The 21,067-nt window shown below is 39.4% G+C and overlaps 1 protein-coding gene across 14 annotated transcripts in view; it reads left to right on the top strand.

The window, feature by feature from the left end:
* The window catches only part of TANC1 (tetratricopeptide repeat, ankyrin repeat and coiled-coil containing 1), a 344,685-nt gene that overhangs the window by 165,345 nt on the left and 158,273 nt on the right, over positions 1–21,067 (top strand). For all 14 annotated transcript variants that reach the window (XM_060177864.1, XM_060177859.1, XM_060177863.1 and 11 more), the window contains one exon: positions 4,808–5,005. In XM_060177864.1, coding sequence (XP_060033847.1) covers positions 4,870–5,005 — 136 coding nt within the window. In that variant the 5' untranslated portion in view covers positions 4,808–4,869. The remainder of the gene's footprint in view (positions 1–4,807; positions 5,006–21,067) is intronic.

The raw sequence follows: 21,067 nt of genomic DNA, 5'->3' as shown, positions 1-21,067 counted from the left end.
TGGACTTAAAGCATTGCAGTACTATTCAAGAATTTTTAATTTTCTATTATATGTGGCAGGTATTATGGTGATGTTCTTGTTTTTATGAGGTCTTTCAGGGCAGGCTTGGTGTTTGTTGATTCCTTTAACTGTTGCCTGTCAGAGAAGGTTTTAATCTTTCCATCTAGTTTGACTGAAAGTCTAGCAGGATATATTATCCTTGCTTGAAATAATTTTCAGGGAGTTGGGCAGGTTAATTGCACAAGGTGCAAAACACAAGGACGGCTTAATGATCCCGGTTCGAGCCCTTGGCTCCCCACCTGTAGGGGAGTCACTTCACAAGCGGTGAAGCAGGTCTGCAGGTGTCTGTCTTTCTCCCCCTCTCCTCTCTCCATTTCTCTCTAACAACATCAACATCAATATCAATAATGACTACAACAACAATAAAAAACAACAAGGGCAACAAAAGCATAAATAAATAAATAATTTTAAAAAAGAAATCCTGGGAGTCGGGCTGTAGTGCAGCGGGTTAAGCGCAGGTGGCGCAAAGCACAAGGACCGGCATAAGAATCCCGGTTCGAACCCTGGCTCCCCACCTGCAGGGGAGTCGCTTCACAGGCGGTGAAGCAGGTCTGCAGGTGTCTGTCTTTCTCTCCTCCTCTCTGTCTTCCCCTCCTCTCTCCATTTCTCTCTGTCCTATCCAACAACGACAACAACAGCAATAACTACAACAATTTAAAAAAAAAGAAAAGAAATCCTTTTTCATCGATAGCTCAGTAGATATCTTGCCATTCTCTTCTGGCTTTTAGAGTTTGAGTAGAGAAGTCTGCTGAGAGTCTTACAGGTTTTCCCCTGTGTGTGACTTTGTTTTTGTCTTGCAGCCTATAGGATCCTTTCTTTATCCTTGCTTCTTTTCATTGTAACTATGATATATCTTGGTGTCTTCAGGTCTGGGTTGATTATGTTTGGGACTCTCTGGTCCTCTTGAATCTTAATGTCTTTTCTCCTGTTTAGGTTTGGAAAGTTTTCTTCTATTGTTTCCTCTAGGATGTTTACTTCCCCTTCCTCTCTTCCTCTGGTAGGCCAATTATACAAATGTTACTTCTTTTGAGATCATCCCATATGCCTCTGTTGTTGTTCTCAGTGTCTTTTAATCTTTATTTTAACTCTTCTACCTCTTTCTTAGTTTTCTTTAGTTCATCTTCTGTCTGGCTAATTCTGTTTTCTCCTTCTGTTAATCTCCTTTCTCTTCCTTTAGCCTCTTCTTCAGTTCAGTTATAGTATTAGCTTGTTCTGCTATTTGGCTTTTTAGCTCAGCTATTTCAGCTAATTACCTTAAGTTAGCTAGGTTTTTTTTTTTTTTAGGGTTTAATCTGTTGTTTCCCTAATTCTGGTAGCCAGGACGCAGGGGTAGATAGCATAATGCTTATGCAAAGAGACTCTCAGACCTGAGGCTCTGATGTCCCAGGTTCAATCCCCTGCACCACCCTAAACCAGAGCTGAGCAGTGCTTTGGTAGAAAGAAAAAAAAAAATCCTAATTCTGCTAGCCCTTTCAAACTCCATATTTGTCTTCATTTCTGTGACTATTGCTTGCATACTTGTCTTATCTGTGGTTATTTCTGACTGATTTGGAGTTTTTTCTGGGTTCCTGTCCTGATTTATTGTGGTAGCAATTTTATTTTATCTTGATTTAACCTTTTTTTTTTTTTCTCAATTGGTGTGGTTGACATTTTTCTGTTCTGTCATTCTTCAGTTGTGTTTTGAGTACAAGACACGCTACACTAAAGTCTTTTTATAAATGCAGTCACAAACCTCAGAAAGTACAACAGTAGCAACTGAAGCAGACTGATGCAGTTCAGTCAATACCAGTTAGCCAAACACCTCCAGCCCAAGGGAAAAAAAAAAACAGACAAAAACAAAAGAAAAAAGAAAAGAAAAAAGACAAAGCAAGAATAGACAATTATGCAAATCTACCATCCTCTATAAATTCTAGAGATAGCAAGTGGAGAAAGGAAAGGAGAAAACACACACACACACACACACACACACACACACACACACACACACATATATATGGGGGCGGAGACCACTTCAACTCAGATTTCTTCCACAAAATAATTCACAAACAAGTGTTAGTGAATTCAGAAAGAAAAATAAAATAAATAAAAATAACCCAGTGAAAGGAGTTTTGTTTTTTTTTTACCTAGCTAGGAGTTGAGAAAAAGGAGTGTGTAGGGAAGAGGGAGAGAAACAAGTTCCGCACACAGTGGATAGGACACCCAGTCAGCTATCAATGGAAAAAGTAACAACAGTTAATTTTGGTCAGCCTGAAGAGAAGGGAAAAGGGACACACCTATATAATAATAGTAATAAGAAAATAAAATAGAGTAAAAAACCCTAAACAACAACAGTTAATTTTGGTCATTCTGAAGAGGAGGGAAAAGCAACATGTGTAAGTAATAGTAGTAATAATAAAATAAAATAGAATAAAAAACCCTAATAAACTGCAGCTTGGACCTCTCCAGATTGACTGCACACAGCCTAGTCCCCTTCCTAAACCAAGCAAAGACAACCAATTATAAGGAGTGTCAAAAAACAAAACAAAACAAACAAACAAAACCACCAGCTAGTCTTTCCTACGCAGGGCTGAGGCCCTAATTGGTCAGTCTTCTGTTACTCAAATAGAGCTCCAGCCCCCTTCAAAAAGAAAAGATAAAGTAAAAGGGATGGAATGACACCCCCTGCTGAGCCAGGAAACTTGTTAAATAAAATAGCTCCACAGGAAGCCTGCTAAGAGGAGCTGGCCAGCCAGTGGGGGCTGGTTATGGGATGGGGGTAAGGGTGAGTTCACAAGTAGTCAAGCCAAAGATTTTCCTTTCTTTGTTGTTTTGACCTCTGTTTTCCAGCCCAAGAGTGGGTTATAGGACTCTTTTTTGTGTGTCACGCTGACCACCCCGTATTCACCCTTTCTACGGACAGCCCAGATATCCTACCCTCTCCAGAGAATCCCAGGTTGTAAGCTGCTTCTTTTTGGAGCTCACATCAGGTGTTGTCTCCAAGTTGCCATCTTGGCTTAGCCCCCAACTTCTCAGTTCTTATAGCAGGATGTGGCATGGTGGGGTATTAGCAAAGCAGCAGTGAAGCAGAGTATATTATCTAAATGTTTGAACTAACTAGACTATCTAATTTTCCCTCCCATTTCTTTATCTGTCCTTCCCACATTCTCTTCCCCCCTTCCCTCTCCCTTTTCCTACCTGACTACCTACCCATTCTATCTAGCCTGGCCCTAGCCTAATCAATGTTTCTTTTTTTTTTGTATACTCTCCATGCTGTCATAGCATCTTCTGTATTTTTTCTTTCACTCTCCGTATCTCAGAATGTTAAATTTCATAATAGTAAACTTTTTTGTCTCTAAACTGGTTTAGGAGTTGAATAACAGAGCCCATAAAACCCTGGTTCTGTTTGCCTAAAAGTTTGAATTGTAGAAAATTAGACTCTGCTATGGCATGTATAGAGTGGATGATATGAGGAAAAATTTGCGGAAGAGTATGGAAATAGGCTCTGACCTCCTGATCATTCTTATTAGAAAGTGGTGGGAGGTAAAAAAATTCTGAGGTTAAGAAATTCTATATATAGGGGCCAGATAGTGGCATACCTGGTTAAGCGCACGTGTTATCAATGTGCAAGGACCTGGGTTCAAGCCCCCAGTTACCACCTGCCAGAAATTCTATGTATCTGTTTTACTGAAAGTAAGTTCTTCCTCAGGCTGAAATAAAACATTTTTACCTTATACCTTCTGCACCCTATAAAGAATGTCAGTCCATACTTCCAGAGGGATAAATGCTAGGGGAAGATCACCAGGGAGCTCTTAACACTAATTTCATCAGGACCTGGAGGGGGCGGGGGGGGGGAATCTACTTGTGAAAGATGATAAGTAAGAAAACTATTACCATGACATTTGTCAGAATAGAAATTGGACCAATCCCAGTATATTCCCATGACCAAATTAAAAACAAGATTACAGACTGTAACCAAGGCAAGAAAGCCTGAGATGAAGTTCATGATGGTAGTACAAAAGTTCTGAGTGGCATCCATTCTACAGGAAATCTAGGAAAAGGCACCAAGCCTATCTTTGTGTGCTTTCATCCAACTGTAATATCAAGCTGGTAGAGGCCCATTGTACTGTACACCAAGTCAACCTAGTTAAGGTTGATGATAATAAGAAACTTGGGGGATACATAGGCCTCTGTAAGACTGGTAGAGGGTAAACCTTGTAAAGTCATTTATTGCAGTTCATTGGAAGTAAAGGACTAGGGCAAAGGATCTCAGGCCAAAGTTGTCATCAAAGAATACTTCAACTGCAAGAAATAAAGAAAATTTTGGTTCTTACTTAAAAAAAAAAGGCTATATATTTTTAGTTTCCATAAGAGGGATCATTATTAACATATAGGAAAGTTACTGGAATAAATCTTTACAACAAATCTTTATTGTAAAAAAATAAACAAACAAAAGGCCTTCTTTAGATCAGTCATAGTAGATATAATTTCAAATTACTGACGTTCTGCATGCATTGACAGGAATGAAACTGATCCAGTTTGTAGTTAAAGAAGAGTGTGAGACTGATTTTGTTAAAACCTGAGTAATAAAATTTTAATTTCCCTTTAAAGGCTAAAAAATCTTAAGCATGGTAAAATCTAAAATAATTTTTAAAATTACCCACATACATGTAGTATATGGGAATTATATCCTAAGGATGAACTTCTTAGGAAGTAAATTTGCATCTACCTGTAATGATGGTCTAATGGAAAGGTCCTCTCTTCATTCTAGGGGATTTTGATTCAGAAACTGCTCCTCCAGTCTTGCCTCCTGGACATGGTGGTGATTTTTCCATGAGCAATCTTCCAATGGCAGAGGACACCTACAGTATGAACTTGACCAAAGGAATGTCATTGTCTCTGCCTTCATCACCTCTGCTGCCTCGACAGTCTCACTCAGTGCAATCAAGATCAAACAAAAAATCCCCAGGTAAGAAAGCAACAAGCCAGCACCCAAACTAGCTCTCTTGCTTATGTAAGTAATGTGTATATTAAAATTATTTTGGCAGGAGGTCTTTTTTTTCTTAAGTAGCTTCTGGAAGAAGGAGATATTTTATTTCTTATTTCTTTATTTTATTTAATAGGATAGAGAGAGAAATTGAGAGGGAAAGGTTGAGACAGACACACACCTGCAGCACTAGTTATGAAGCCTTCCCCCTGCAGGTGGGGACCAGGCGTTTGAACCTTAGTCCTTGGATATGATAATAGAGGCACTTAACCAGGTGTGCCTGGTTAAGTATATATATTATATATCTATTATAATTTTATTTATAAAATAGAAATATTGACAAGACTATAGGATAAGAGGGGTACATTTCCACACAGTGCGCACTCCCAGAGCTCCATATATAATCTCCTCCCTTGACCCTCTGGGAGTATGGACCTAGGATGATTGTGTAGTGCAGAAGATGGAAGGTCTGGCTTCTATAATTGCTTCTCCGCTGAGCATGAGTGTTGGCAGGTCTATCCATAATCCCAGCCTGTCTCTCTCTTTCCCTAGTGGGGCAGGGATCTGGGGAGGCGGGGCTACAAGACATAGTGGGATCATCATTACAGTATGCCAGTCTCTTGCCCTTATTCAGCTTTTGTGGTCCTTACTTTGTCTGACAAGGTTAGCTTTGGAGTGATTGAGGGACATGTATTAAGAGATAGGTGAGGAGGGTATTTAGGTCTAGTAAAAACAGTTTCATTAGGTACATAAAGTGTCTTTCTAGGTTTTTCTAGTTGCTTGCTTCATTTATTGACTCACTGCAAATTATTGCGCACTTCTTCTTTAAGGCATATATATTTCCCCTAACTTATACATATGTTCTGTCTCATGGATCCTGGTCTATATCTAGGTTTTGAGGTTTTGTTAAGAAGGATGCCGTGCGAAATGTAATTAAGGAGTCCTATGAGCTAGGAAAGGTCTTACCAGAGTAATGAAGCTGAAGGGTTGGCATTCCATGCCTGAAGTCTCTGGATACAGTCTAAAGTGAAGCATGCTAAAGTGGTACTCATTGCATTGATTAGGTTGGGATCAGCAGATGCAATATCATTTGGCATGAATTGAGAGAAGCATGCAGGAAAGTAAGCCCCTCCCCCCAGAAGTTCCAGGACTGGGAGAAATATGGGCTCTATAGAGGAAGCAGGAGGTTCGTGCTGTCTTAGGGTTTAAGAAGGCAATAGATATACCTATAAACAAATAATTTGGCAATTGGGTTAACTTTGAAAATTTCATTGTTAGGATTTGCTGTATCATATAAGACCTCACCATAATTTATGTCCTTTTATGCTATTTATATATAGCTAGATCTTATAGAGTAATACCACCAGTTGCTTCTGTTCTCCCTGATTTAAGGTATTAGGAGATTTAATATTTCAGAGAACTAGTCATTATTAGAAATGCATTAACAATTTTGAACCCATGGTTAAAATTCAATCAGGTTACCAGTTTGAACTCTTTTAAAGTGCTTAGATTGAAGGAACATATACTCAGTCTATGGTCTATACATCAAAAAGTTTGAGACATTTAATCCATTTCCCCCTTGCATAGTAATTAAATAATTATTTGTGAGACTGTAAGTTAATAGGAGTATGTATTAACACCATTCCCACCACCAAAAGACCCACCACTTCTTCCTCCCCCCACCCCAATGAAGCTGAACATCCACCCTCACCCACAACCCATAGACTTTCACTTTGGTGCCATATCCCAAACTCAGTCAAATCCTGCTTTGAGTTTCCCTTTCTGTACTTCTTTCTCAGCTTCTGTTTATGAGTGGGATCATCCCATACTCCTCTTTGTCATTCTGACTTACCTCACTTAGCATAATTCCTTCTAGCTCCACCCGAGATGGGTCAGAGAAGGTGGGTTCATTGTTCTTAATAGCTGCATAGCATTCCGTTATGTAAATATACCACAGCTTTCTTAGCCATTTATCTGTTGTTGGAAACCTGGGTTGCTTCCAAGTTTTAGTGATTACGAATTGTGCTGCTATGAACACAGGTGTACACTTATCTTTTTGGTTGGTGTTATGGAGTCCTTGGGGTATATCCATCCCTAGGAGAAAAATTACTGGGTCATATGGAAGGTCCATGTCTACCCTTGTGAGAGTTTTCCAGCCTACTCTTCAAGGGGTTGGACCAACTTACATTCCCACCAGCAGTGCAAGAGGGTTCTTTTGTCCCCACACCCTCTCCAGCATTTCTTGCTGCTGTCCTTTTTGACATATGCGATTCTCACAGGGGTGAGGTGGTATCTCACTGTTGTCTTTATTTGCATTTCTCTGAAAATCAGTGATCTGGAGAAATTTGTCATATTTTTGCTAGCCTTTTGGATCTTTTCTATAGTGAATATTCTGTCCATATCCTCTGCCCATTTTTGGATGGGGTCATTTGCTCTTTTTTTTGTTGCTAAGTTTGCTGAGCTCTTTGTATATTTTGATTATTAGTCTCTTGTCTGATGTATGGCATGTGAAGATCTTCTCCCATTCTGTGAGGGTTCTCTTTGGGTGGTGGTTTCTTTTGCTGTGCAGAAGCTTTTCAATTTGATGTAGTCCCATTGATTTCTTTTTGTTTTAGTCTTCCTTGCAATTGGGTTTGTATCATCAAAGATGTCCCTGAGGTTTAGGTGGGAAAGTGTTCCACCAATGTTTTCCTCTAATTATTTGGTAGTTTCTCATCTAACATCCAGGCCCTTGATCCATTTGGAGTTGATTTTTTTTCCTGGTGAGATAAAGTGGTTCAGTTTCATTCTTCTTCATGTTTCAACCCAGTTTTCCCAGCACCATTTATTGAAACGACCCTTCTCCCTCCATTTAATATTTTGTGCCCCCTTATCAAACATTAGGTGTCCATAGGTGTAGGGGGTTAGTTCTGGGCTTTCAGTTCTGTTCCACTGGTCTGTGTAGCTATTTTTGTTCCAGTACAAGGCTGTTTCAATGATTATGGCCTCATAATATAGTTTGAGATCTGGGAGTGTGATGCCTCCATTTTTGTTTTCCTCAAGATTGTTTTGGTGATTCTAGGTATTTCCTGGTTCCAGATAAATGTTTGCCATTTTGTTCTATTCTTTTAAAGAAACTTGGTGAGACTTTGATGGGTATCACATTCAATTTGTATATGGCTCTTGGAAGAATACTCATTTTAGTGATATTAATTATTCTAATCCATGACCATAGAATATCTTTCCATTTCCTGGTATCATTTTCTATTTCTCTGAATAGGGACTTAAGAGTTTTTAGTATACAAGTCTTTCACTTCTTTAGTTAGGTTAATTCCTAGGTATTTTATTTATTCTGCTGTGACAGTGAATGGGAGTGATTTCTGGATGTCCTCTTCTTTGGACTTAGTGTTTGCATAAAGAAATGCCACTGATTTTTTTTAATGGAAATTTTTTCTTTTTTTTTTATTATTTAACAAAGGAGACATTAGCAACACCATAGGATAAGGGGGTACAACTCCACACAGTTCCTACCACCAGATCTCCATATCCCATCCCCTTCCCTGATAGCTTTCCTATTCTTTATCCCTCTGGAAGTATGGACCCAAGGTCATTGTGGCATGCAGAAGGTGGAAGGTCTGTTTATGTAATTGCTTCCCTGCTGAACATGGGCACTGACAGGTCAATCCATACTCCCAGCCTGCCTCTCTGATTTTTGTACATTGATTTTGTAGCCTCACATCTTGCTATATTGCCTAATGATTTCCAGTAGTTTTCTGCTGGATTCTTTGCATTTTTCTGTGTATACTATCACGTCATCTGCAAATAGTGAGAATGTGACTTCTTCCCTTCCATTCTGTATTCCTTTCTTTTATTTAATTGCTATGACAAGAACTTCTAATACTATGTTGAAGAGTAATGGTGATGTAGACAGTCCTGTTTAGTCTTCGATTTGAATGGAAATGATGTTGACTGTAGGTTTGCCGTATATGGACTCCACTACCTTAAGGAATTTTCTATCAATTCCCATTTTTTGTAGTGTTTTTAGCTTGAAATGGGTATTAGATTTTGCTAAATGGTTTCTCTGTATCTATTGATATAATCATGTGATTTTTTATTTTGCTTTTATTGATGTGGTGAATGACATTGGTTGACTTATGTATATTGAATCAGCCTTACATTCCTGAGATAAATTCCAGTTGGTCATGATGAACAGTCTTTTTGATATACTGCTGTATCAGGTTAGCTAGGATCTTGTTCAATTTTTTAGCATCTGTGTTCATCAGATATACTGGTCTATAGTTTTCTTTTGTTGTGTCCCTATCTGCTTTTGGTATCAGGGTGATGTTGGCTTCATAGAAAGTGGAATGGAGTGCTCCTGTTTCTTTGATCATTTGGAAGAGCTTTAAAAGTATAGGTATTGACTGTGTCCTGAAGGGTTTGTAGAATTCATTTGCAAAGGCATCTGGTCCTGGACTTTTGTTTTTGTGGGGAGATATTTTTAATAGATTCTTTTCTTTAGTTCAACCACTATCTAAACTACTTTGGGTAACCCAAGCTAGATTTTTATAAAGTTTCAAGATTTATTATCAACATTAATTTTAACACATTGATTTTCTTGTTAACAAAATGGGGAGCCTTATAATCTAAGTTACTTGTGTGGCACTAAAGGTTTTGGCAAGTGTAGTCTGACAGCACCCCCATTTATTTGTACCAAATGGAGTATACAGGTGTATTTTCCTTGATTATCTTGTCAAGCAGTCACACAACTATTTTTGTTTGCTTGTGAAAATTTAGACTTGTAATAAGATGGAGGCAAGAGTCTATGCATTCATTACTCATATACTTTGATCCTCTCTCTTTACTACCAACCGTTTACATATAACATTTCCAATAAAACCCTAAGCATTACTTAACTTTAAGAAGTTGTAACTTAGATTTAAAAAAAACCTTTCCAAAATTCTGATACCTCAAATCATAAAAATTATTTGATCTTCATTTAGTCTTACTGAGTATTTGTTTACTGAGGAAAAGCAGGATAATTTGCAGTGTTACTGATCATGTGCCAGAGTGAGGAGTCCTCACTTTTACATGGGAACACATTTTATAATAGGTGTAAAATATGCCGAGGGCTGTGAAATTGGTATATTCATTTTTTTCTGGTTTCCTAGATTTGTTTTACTTGATGTCACATGAATTATGTCTGAACTATTTAGTGGATATTGTAGTTTATTGAGGGACTTAAGTTAAAATGTTAAAAATGGTGATGTTAATTAATGAATGGTTAAAACCTTTTAGTTTTCTAGAACTGTCTTATTTTGGACACTGTTTACAGTTCAGTTTTTAGCTGGAACTTGGAGAGCTTTTTTGGTATGAAATGATTTCCTGTGCCAAAGAACTTGACCTGCTTATCAGTATTTGGGGGAATTTCCTGGAATATCTTTTATTTTTTTTCCCTCTTCATTCTTCCCGTGCTTCCCCTGCCCCCCCCCCCCACTTCTATTATATTTTTACTAGGTTTATTTTTTTCCTGACCAACTTGGGTGGGTCCTGAATGGTATGGCCTTAGGTTTCTTTATTCTAAATTTATTTCTCACATTGCCTTTCTAATAGTCATTGCTCCATTGGAATTACTATGCTTTCTATAAAATGTATCTAGGTATTTACTTTTTCTTTCATCAGTCACATAATTTTTTTCTTCTTTTTTAACATACTGTATATGTATGTTTCCAATGGCTAATCATTGAGGAAAGACATAAGCCTAAGTATACCTGATCTGTTTAACAACATAATATAATCCAGAACATATTTGGATCCTAAAGGACCTCAGAGCTGAGTGTAGTGCTATATATAGATATTTGACCTTTTTCTTTTTTTTTAAATTTCTTTATTGGGAAATTTAATGTTTTACATTTGACAGTAAATAATACAATACTTTGTACATGTATAACATTTCTCAGTTTTCCATATAACAATACAACCCCCACTAGGTCCTCTGTCATCCTTCTTGGACCTGTATTCTCCCCCGCCACCCACCCCAGAGTCTTTTACTTTGGTGCAATACACCAATTCCAGTTCAGGTTCTACTTGTGTTTTCTCTTCTCATCTTGTTTTTCAGTTTCTGCCTGAGAGTGAGATCATCCCACATTCATCCTTTTTTTTTTTTTTTTTTTTTTTTGCCTCCAGGGTTATTGCTGGGGCTCAGTGCCTGCACCTGAATCCACTGCTCCTGGAGGCCATTTCCCCCCCTTTTGTTGCCCTTGTTGTAGCCTTGTTGTGGTTGTTATTGTTGTTGTTGATGTCGTTTGTTGTTGGATAGGACAGAGAGAAATGGAGAGAGGAAGGGAAGACAGAGAGGGGGAGAGAAAGATAGACACCTGCAGACCTGCTTCACCGCCTGTGAAGTGACTCCCCTGCAGGTGGGGAGCCCCGGACTCTAACTGAGATCCTTACGCAGGTCCTTGCGCTTTGCGCCATGTGCACTTAACCCGCGCTACCGCCTGACCCCTTCGTGCCCCCTCGTCCTTCTGTTGCTGACATATTTCACTTAACATGAATTTTTCAAGGTCCATACAAGATCGGCTGAAAACTGAAGTCACCATTTTTTATAGCTGAGTAGTATTCCATTGTGTATATATACCACAACTTGCTCAGCCACTCATCTGTTGTTGGACTCCTGGGTTGCTTCCAGGTTTTGGCTATTACAAATTGTGCTGCTAGGAACATATTGTGTACACAGATCTTTTTGGATGGGTGTGTTGGGTTCCTTAGGATATATCCCCAGGAGAGGAATTGCAGGGTCATAGGGTAGGTCCATTTCTAGCCTTCTTAGAGTTCTCCAGACTGTTCTTCACAGAGGTTGGACCAATTTACCAGTGCAGAAGGGTTCTAAACCAAGAGACCCCTTACAGAATGGGAGAAGATCTTTATATGCCATACATCAGACAAGAGGCTGATAACCAAAATAAATGAAGATCTTGCCAAACTCAACAACAAGAAAACAAATAACCCCATCCAAAAATGGGGAGAGGACATGGACAGAATATTCACCACAGAAGAGATCCAAAAGGCTGAGAAACACATGAAAAAAATGCTCCAAGTCTTTGATTGTCAGAGAAATGTAAATAAAAACAACAGTGAGATACCACGTCACTCCTGTGAGAATGTCATACATCAGAAAAGGTAACAGCAGCAAATGCTGGAGAGGCGTGGGGTCAAAGATAAAATACCTTTTTAAAAGACCTTTTAAGAAAGGGGTAAAAGACCTTTTTAGTTCATGCCTCTGCAAAGGTTAGTAAGCACCTGAGATATTTAAAAGATTAGTGCACTTCAGAAATAATTTTTATTAATTTCAAATTCAACATTAGTTTTAGTGGGGCTTTAATGTTTACATTTTTTCCAGTTTACTTTCAATGTCCCCTTATCTTTCTTGAGAGATATAGTATACATATAACCTTGTACAAATTTAAGGGTACAACATATGATATCATATATATATATATATATATATATATATATACTGCAAAGTGATTATCAAATTAATGTAAGTTAACACCTTTTTCACCTCATATAGTTATTATTTATTTTGTAGAGTTTCAGTGTGAGATATTAGGTAGCAATGAATGGGATGGCAAAGTATATCTATTGAGAAGAATATCAAAGGCATGCTGTTTGGAAAATTCCAGATAAGGCATTATTTCTTTCTCTGTTCTTTTTTAAAAATTATTATTAGTGATTTAATAATGATTGACATGATTGTGGGATAAGAAGGGTACAATTCCATATAATTCTCACCACCAGATTTTCATATACCATCTGCTCTATTGGAAGTTTCCCTTTTCTTTATCCTTCTGGTAGTATGGACCAAAGATCTTTATGGTGAGCAGAAAGTCAGGCTTCTGTAATTCCTTCTCCACTGGACATGGATATTGACAGATCAATCCATATGCCCAGCCTGTTTCTGTCTTTCCCTAGTGGAGCAGGCCTCTGGAGAGGTCGGGTTCCAGGGCACATTGTTGAGGTCATCTGCCCAGGGAAGTCATGTTGGCGTCATGGTAGCATCTGCAACTTGGTGGCTCAAAAGCATTAAGATAAAAAGCAGAACAATGCAACAAGAATCATCTCAGTCTGCTTCTCTTCTGACTGTCCAGAAATGTCAGGCATGGTATATCAACCCTTCAGCCTTGGCCACCAGGTTCCAGACACTACCATGATGCCAACCAGACTTGCCTGGGCAGACGACCCACCAATGTGTCCTGGAGCTCCACTTCCCCAGAGCTCTGTCCCACTAGGGAAAGAGAGAGATCGACCTGTCAATGCCTATATTCATCGGGGAAGCAATTACAGAAGCCAGACCTTCCACCTTCTACACCCTATAATGACCCTGGTTCCATACTCCCAGAGGGTTAAAGAATAGGAAAGCTATCAGGGGAGGAGATGGGATATGGAGTTCTGGTGGTAGGAACTGTGTCGATTTGTACCCCTCTTATCCTATGGTCTTGTCAGTGTTTCTACTTTATAAATAAAAATAAATGAAAAACTGAAAAAAAAAAAAAAACAGAACAAATTGCTTAGTAATCAGGAACCAAAGGTAAGAATATAGCAGATGAGATTTGGGGTCTTCATGTTGGAAGAAGCTAGGAAGTATACTTTATGTTTATTCCAAGGGGCCCATGACTTTACTAATTTTTTCCTGAGCCCAACAAGTCACATGCAGGTGGGCTAAAAGTATTATCTGGGAGTGGTGGTGTCATAGTTGGGAATAGGACTAGAAAGTTGGATATGGGCAGAAAGTGACTTTGGGTGTGCTTAGGGTGGTATGGCCATAGACCAAATCAAATATCCTGAATAAATCTCATTACTGCTAAATTCTTTGCAAGGCCTTCTGAAGAGAACAGAGAAGTTCAGCAATAGTCAACCCTTTAATGAATTGAATTAAAAAACTTCTGTATTAGATGCTTTTGGCCCACATGGTAAATAAATCCCATAGTCAGTTACTTATAGTGGGTTATTACTTATGTATTAACATTGTGAGGTTAATTTAATGACTCAGAATGGTATTTCAGATTCATTATATAATTTATTTACGTCATAAAGGAAATTTAAAAAATTTAATGTAAGTTCAGTTGGTGAGTTAATGATGATTTATAAGATTATAAGACTAAGTGAGGTGGGGCTCTAGCATAGTGGTTCTGCAAAAGACTTTCAGGCCTGAGGCTCTAAGGTTCCTGATTCAATCCTCAGCACTACCATATACCAGACCTGAGCAGTGATCTGGACTGATTTTCACATACTCTGACTCTATCATCTGTCTGTCTGTCTATCTATCTATCATCTTATCTATCCTATTATTTATCTGAATTATTTATTCATCTTCCTTTCTCTCATTAATAAATGAAATATTTAAAAATATATATATATACGGCTATAACTTCATTATCAAATTTCTGTGCCCCTCAGGTCTCCCCCTGCCCAACCACTATAGATCTCATTGTCTTTGAGACAGTTTGGCTATCCCCTTCCTGAATTTTATGTTGTTCAGCTGTCTATATATTCCAATAAAAGTGAAATGATATGTTAGTTGTCTTTTACCTCCTTTCTTACTTCACTAAGCACAATCACTTCCAGTTCCATCCATTTTGCCTCAAAGGGTATAATACTCTCTTTTAAAACTGCAGAACACTATTTATTTTTATTTTTCTTAGCATTTTATTTTATTTTCTCTTTTGTTGCCCTTGTTTTTTGTTGTTGTTGTTGTAGTTATTGTTGTTGTTACTGATGTTGGCATTGTTGGATAGGACAGAGAGAAATGGAGAGAGGAGGGGAAGACAGAGAGGGGGAAAGAAAGATTGTTGTTCCTGATAGAGATGACTGGTAACAGTGGAGAGAGGGACTTATTCGAGGTCTAGGCCCATCATGTTTGGAAATCTCAGGATTCCTGGATGAGGGCCCCAGTTGATAGGTAATTTCAATTTCTATAATGATAAGTGAAATACAGCACTTTTTCATGTCTATGGGTCATATGTATGTCTTCTTTTTAAAACAGTTTTTTCCCCACCATTATTTACTTTCATACTTTTTTTTGTTTACTTTGTTGATGATGTGTATCATCTCTTTATAGATGTTTAATATTAATCCCTCGTCATATGTGTGATGTGCAAATGTGTGTTCAATTACTTTTAAAAATACATATATCTCTCATATATATCTTTATTACTGGGTAGAGGCAGAGAGAAATTGAGAGGAGTTGGGAAGATAGATAGGGAAAGAGACAGAGATAGTTGTAGCCCTGCTTCACCACTCGCGAAGCTTTCCCTCTGCAGTTGGGGACCAGTGGCTTGAACCTGGGTCTTTGCAAACTGGATTGTTTGCACTTAACCAGGTGCACTACTGCCTTACTTTTTATCTTTACGGGTTTTCTTTCTATGGGTAGAAGCTTTTCAGTTTGCTGTAGTCCTATTTTGTTTTAATTTCCCTTCCCTTGGAGATGAGTCTTCGTATATGTCTTCGATGTTAAGTTCCTGAAATGTTTCGCTAATGTTTTCTTCTGTATGTTTTAGTATCAGGTCTAGGATCCAGGTCTGTGGTATAGAGTGATGATGATAAGTTTCTTTTATGTCTAAATTTTAAAAAATATTTATTTACTTATTTATTGCCAGTGAACTGCTCAGCTCTGGCTTATGGTGGTGCTGGGATTGAACCTGGGATTTTGGTGCTTCAAGTATGGAAACATATTTATAAACATATGCTATCTCCCCAGCCCATTGTTCAGTTTTATTTTTCTAAATATGGACATCTAGCTCTTCTAGCTCCCATTTGCTTAAGAGGCCTTATCCCTCCCACCGCCCACCATGAAGTCATTTGACAGCTTTGCCATATATTAGCTGTTTGTTAATGTTTGGATTTATTTCTGGGCTTTCTGTTTTGTTCCACTGGTCTGTGTACTCATTTTGTTCCAGTACCACATTCTTTTAATTAATATTGCTTTATACTACAAATAGGAGCTTTTCTTTTCCTTTTTAAAATTTTTTTTATATTTATTTATTTATCTTCCCTTTTGTTGCCCTTGTTTTTTATTGATGTCCTTATTGTTAGATAGGACAGAGAGAAATGGAGAGAGGAGGAGAAGACAGAGGCGGGGAGGGAAAGATAGACACCTACAAACCTGCTTCACAGCCTGTGAAGCGACTCCCTTGCAGGTGGGGAGTGGGGGGTGGGGGGCCTCGAACTGGATCCTTATGCAGGTTCTTGTGCTTTGCACCATGGGAGCTTAACTCACTGCGTTACTGCCGGACTCCCAGTAGCTTTTTTTTTTTTTTCTTATTGTTTTCTGAGCTTCACCACTTTGGATCAACTTTTTAGATAAAAATCAGACAGAGGGAGAGAAGGAAAGGCTCCATAGTACCCAGTGTGGTGGGGGCCAGGTACTAACCTGGCATCTTGCTAACCTTCAAATAGGAAAAAATGTAAGGAAGAGATAATTGCTTAAAAATGACCCTGTTGAATACATTAGACAGTAAACAATGTTTTTTCTCTAGTCTTAATACAGTGATTCCTGTTTAAGCCATATTGTTGGAAAAGTCTCCAGAACTCTAATGTTCTACCTGTCAATAAAAATAGTTGGCATATGGTTATGAATTTGTACCGCATTTAAAAATATGCATCTATTTTTAAAAGTTAACGTTGTTGCTAATGGTGCAATAAAAAGGATATGCACTCATCTTCTGAAGATACTGAACCAGTTACATGCTTCACCCTACCCCAGAGAAGTGTGTGTTTCAGGCTCTGTCAGACTTAACTCTGAAAATTACCTTGACAAAACAAGACGGGTGCTGTCTTTGTTGATCTCACAGCAGCCTATGACACGGTTTGGCACCGTGGTCTCCTAGTCAAGATCTCAAGATGCCTGCCTCCATGAGTGGCCAACACTATATCGTTTATTCTCCAAAACAGAAGATCCGGGTGCATCTGGGTGACAAGTCTAGCAGATGGAGACCTGTCTCAAGTGGCCTCCCCCAGGGCTCTGTTCTGGCTCCTACGCTATTTAATATTTACATCAGTGACCTCCCAGAAACTTCTTCAAGGAAGTTCATCTATGCCGATGACATCTGCTGTGCAATTCAGGCATCAAAGTTCGACATCCTCGAGGAAACACTCACGAAAGACATGTCTCTGATATCTGATTACTGTAAAAAATGGCGACTAATCCCTAGCACTGCAAAAACGGTATCATCTGTTTTCCATCTACACCATGCCTCGGCCTCGCGTGAGCTTAATGTGCAGCTTGGCTGTACAAGAATCCGGCATGAAGCCCAGCCAGTCTATCTTGGCGTTACTCTCGATCGCACCCTGTCATTTCACGAACATCTCATAAAAACTGCAGCAAAGGTGGGCGCGAGGAATAATATCATTGCAAGACTGGCCAGCTCCTCATGGGGCGCGAGCGCTTCCACACTACGATCATCATCTCTGGCATTATGCTATTCCACTGCAGAATACTGTGCCCCAGGATGGTTCCGTAGCCCCCATGTCCACTTGGTCGATTCCAAATTATATTCCTCCATGAGGATAATTTCTGGAACCATCCGTTCCACCCCGGTTCCATGGCTGCCAGTTCTTAGCAACATCGCCCCGCCAGATATTCGTTGGGATGCGGCATCATCTAAGTTCACTTCCCACGTCTATGCTCGACCGGACCTGCCAATATACGCGGATATCTTCGCCCACCCTGTCCAACGCTTGACGTCTCGTCACCCAATCTGGTCCCCTATGCCTACACTGAACTTCTCTGTTCCAGTCTCTTGGAGACAGAGTTGGCAGTCAGCTGAGGTAAAGAACAAACACCTCATCACAGACCCCTGCAGGCGTCAACCCGGCTTTGACCTAGCACGTTATGATTGGGCCCTCCTCAATTGCTATCGAACAGGCCATGGCCGGTGCCCCGCTATGTTCCATCGCTGGGGAGCCAGAGACGACCCGAATTGCCCCTGCGGCTACAGACAGACTATTGACCCACATAGTCAATGACTGCCACCTCTCCAGATTCAGGGGAGGTCTCGAAACTTTACATCAGGCTCAATCTGACGCTGTTGACTGGCTACGGAAGAAGGGCAAACGCTAGAAGAAGAACCTTGAAATTTACAAGAAGACCTTTGCCTCTCAAGTTTAAGAAAGTGCTAAACTAAACAAAACACCAACACTTTTTTACATATTTGGATAGAAACTCTTCTTCACTAGTGGACATTAATCAAGCTAAAAGGGGAAGGAAATGGCCCATTTCACTCCCCCACAGGATTAAAAGTATTTCACAGATAAACCCAACAAAGAATTGAGGAGAAATCATGATATTCAGATATGCTTTAAAATATTTATTTATTTATTGGATAGAGACAGCCAGAAATTGAAATTGAGAGGGAAGGGGGTGATAGGAAGGAAGAGAGACAGAGAGAGACACCTGCAGCCCTGCTTTCACCTTACAGATGGAGACGGGGTTCTAACCCGGGCCCTTGAGCACTGTAATATGTATGCTCAACTAGGTATGCCACCACCCAGTCCTGGTATTCAGAAATTTTAAAATTTATTCAGGAAAATTAAGACATGTTAGAGTACACATGGACCATGAGAGGGGGAGGAAGGGAGGAGAAAGGGAGGGAGGGGGAGAGAGAGGGAGAGGGAGGGAGAGAGAGAGAGAGAGAGGGAGAGAGAGCCAGCCATTACTCTCATGCTGACAGGCCCACAGTGGCAGAGAGTCCAACCATGCCCACAATACAAGTTTATATAAATTTCCTTTCTAATCCACACTTAAACCCGCCACCACTCCTATTTCCTCATGCAATATATATTAACCCCCAGTAGCATGGGAAATATGTGTGCCTGGGGTACATGTGTTCATATGTTCTGGCATGGTACCACAGTGTCTGTATGACCCAGGTTGTTCTTGTTTACTTTCTGACCTCAACAAAGAGAGTGTTAAGAGCTGAAACTATTGGGGGCCAGGTGGTGGTACACCTGGTTGAGCTTACATTTTATAGTGTGCAAGGACCCAGTTTCAAGCCCCCAGTCCCCACCTGCAGGGGGATAGCTTCATAAGTGGTGAAGCAAGGCTGCAGGTGTCTCTCTGTCTCCCTATCTCCCCCTTCCTCTCAATTTCTGGCTGTCTCTATCCAAAAAATAAAGATTAAAAAAATTTTTAAAAAGAGCTGAAACTATTATTTTAGCAAAAGTCAAATATTATATAATCCCTCTAATGGACATTCTACTCAGCTTGTATTAATGAAAGCTGGAATATTAATGCATCTCATGATTAGCTCCTAGGACATGAGAGCTGTGGGACACAGAAAATTTTGTTATCCTTCTAATAATATAACTGCATTTTGTGTAATTGTGTTTCCTACATTCCACTTCTGTTGCTACTTACTTTTACTTACTCTCCTACCCATTGCCTTGTTTGTTTAGTTTTTCATTGTAATTTGGAAGGTTCAGTTTTCTGACTATCATTTCAATTTTTTTTTTCTAAAAGGAGAAAAAAAAGAAAACACTTTCTAGTAATGACAAAGGGACCAGTATCATTAAAGCACTTCTGGCTGTTGCAAGCATTTGGCTTAAGAATTCATTAACATTTGTTTTTTTGGGTTTTTTAAATTTATTTTTTATTTAAGAAAGCATAAATTAACAAAACCATAGGGTAGGAGGGGTACAACTCCACACAATTCCCACCACCCAATCTCCATATCCCACCCCCCCCCTGATAGCTTTCCCATTCTCTATCCCTCTGGGAGCATGGGCCCAGGGTCATTGTGGGTTGCAGAAGGTGGAAGGTCTGGCTTCTGTAATTGCTTCCCCACTGAACATGGATGTTGACTGGTCGGTCCATACTCCCAGTCTGCCTCTCTCTTTCCCTAGTAGGGTGGGTCTCTGGGGAAGTGGAGCTCCAGGACACTTTGGTGGGGTCTTCAGTCCAAGGAAGCCTGGCCGGCATCCTGATGGCATCTGGCACCTGGTGGCTGAAAAGAGAGTTAACATACAAAGCCAAACAAATTGTTGAACAGTCATGGACCCAAAGTATTAAGTGCAAGAAATGAGGTGAGGCCAGAGTTGCTGCCTAAGCAGTAATTTTTTCTCCACATGGACTATTAAATATACATGTTATTTAGAATGTTAAAGAAAGTGCATTTTTGGACTTCTTATTTCTGGACTTCTTAGCATCTAAGAGCTATTTTTTATTGTTGTTGTAGTTATTATTGTTGTTATTGATGTCATTGTTCTTAAGACTGAGAGAAGTGAAGAGAGGAGAGGAAGACAGAGAGGGGGAGAGAAAGCTGCACACCTGCAGACCTGCTTCACTGCCTGTAAATTGATCCCCCTGCAGGTGGGGAGGTGGGGGCTTGAACTGGGATCTTTACGCCAGTCCTTGTGCTTCATGCCACATGCACTTAACCCACTGCGCTATCGCCTGACTCCCCTAAAAGCAAAATTTTATCTTGATTGTGAATAAAGGCACATCTGGAATATATCTGAAATTAGCATTGCACTAACGCCATCTTGTGGTAAGTGCTAAAGAATCATTGTATTCTAGGAGTTTTGTGATAATGAAACTAGTGTTGAGTACTAAAGTACACTCTATTCTAAAGTACTTTACATATATCTCAAGTTCTGTTTAGGGACAGCTTTTATTATTAGTGATCTTTAGTGGTTGACAAAACTGTAAGATTTCAGGGGTATAATTTCACACCTGTGTGTGTGTGTGTGTGTGTGTGTGTATGAATATATGTGTGTAAGTCATTATATCTACCACCAAAATCCTATGCCTTTCCCCCTGCACAAACCCCTCATCTTCTACATCATAGTTCTCACAAAATTTGAGGCAGATTGTTTTTGTCTTTCCTTACCTTACTTTTCTCCTCTTCCTCTTTTTCACAAGTCAGTTTCATTTAATTACCTCTATCTATTCTGTCTATTCCATTTTTATTTGGCTATCATAGAAACAAACCATTAGGGTGCTTTTCTATTTTGCCTATTAGTTCACTAATGATAATAATCTCTGATTCTATCCAATTTGTCTCATGATAA

This window comes from Erinaceus europaeus, chromosome 18 (genome assembly GCF_950295315.1).
Source record: "Erinaceus europaeus chromosome 18, mEriEur2.1, whole genome shotgun sequence".
NCBI lineage: Eukaryota > Metazoa > Chordata > Mammalia > Eulipotyphla > Erinaceidae > Erinaceus > Erinaceus europaeus.
The sequence above is the reverse complement of the archived record's forward strand: the minus strand, read 5'-3'. Positions and strand labels throughout refer to the sequence as shown.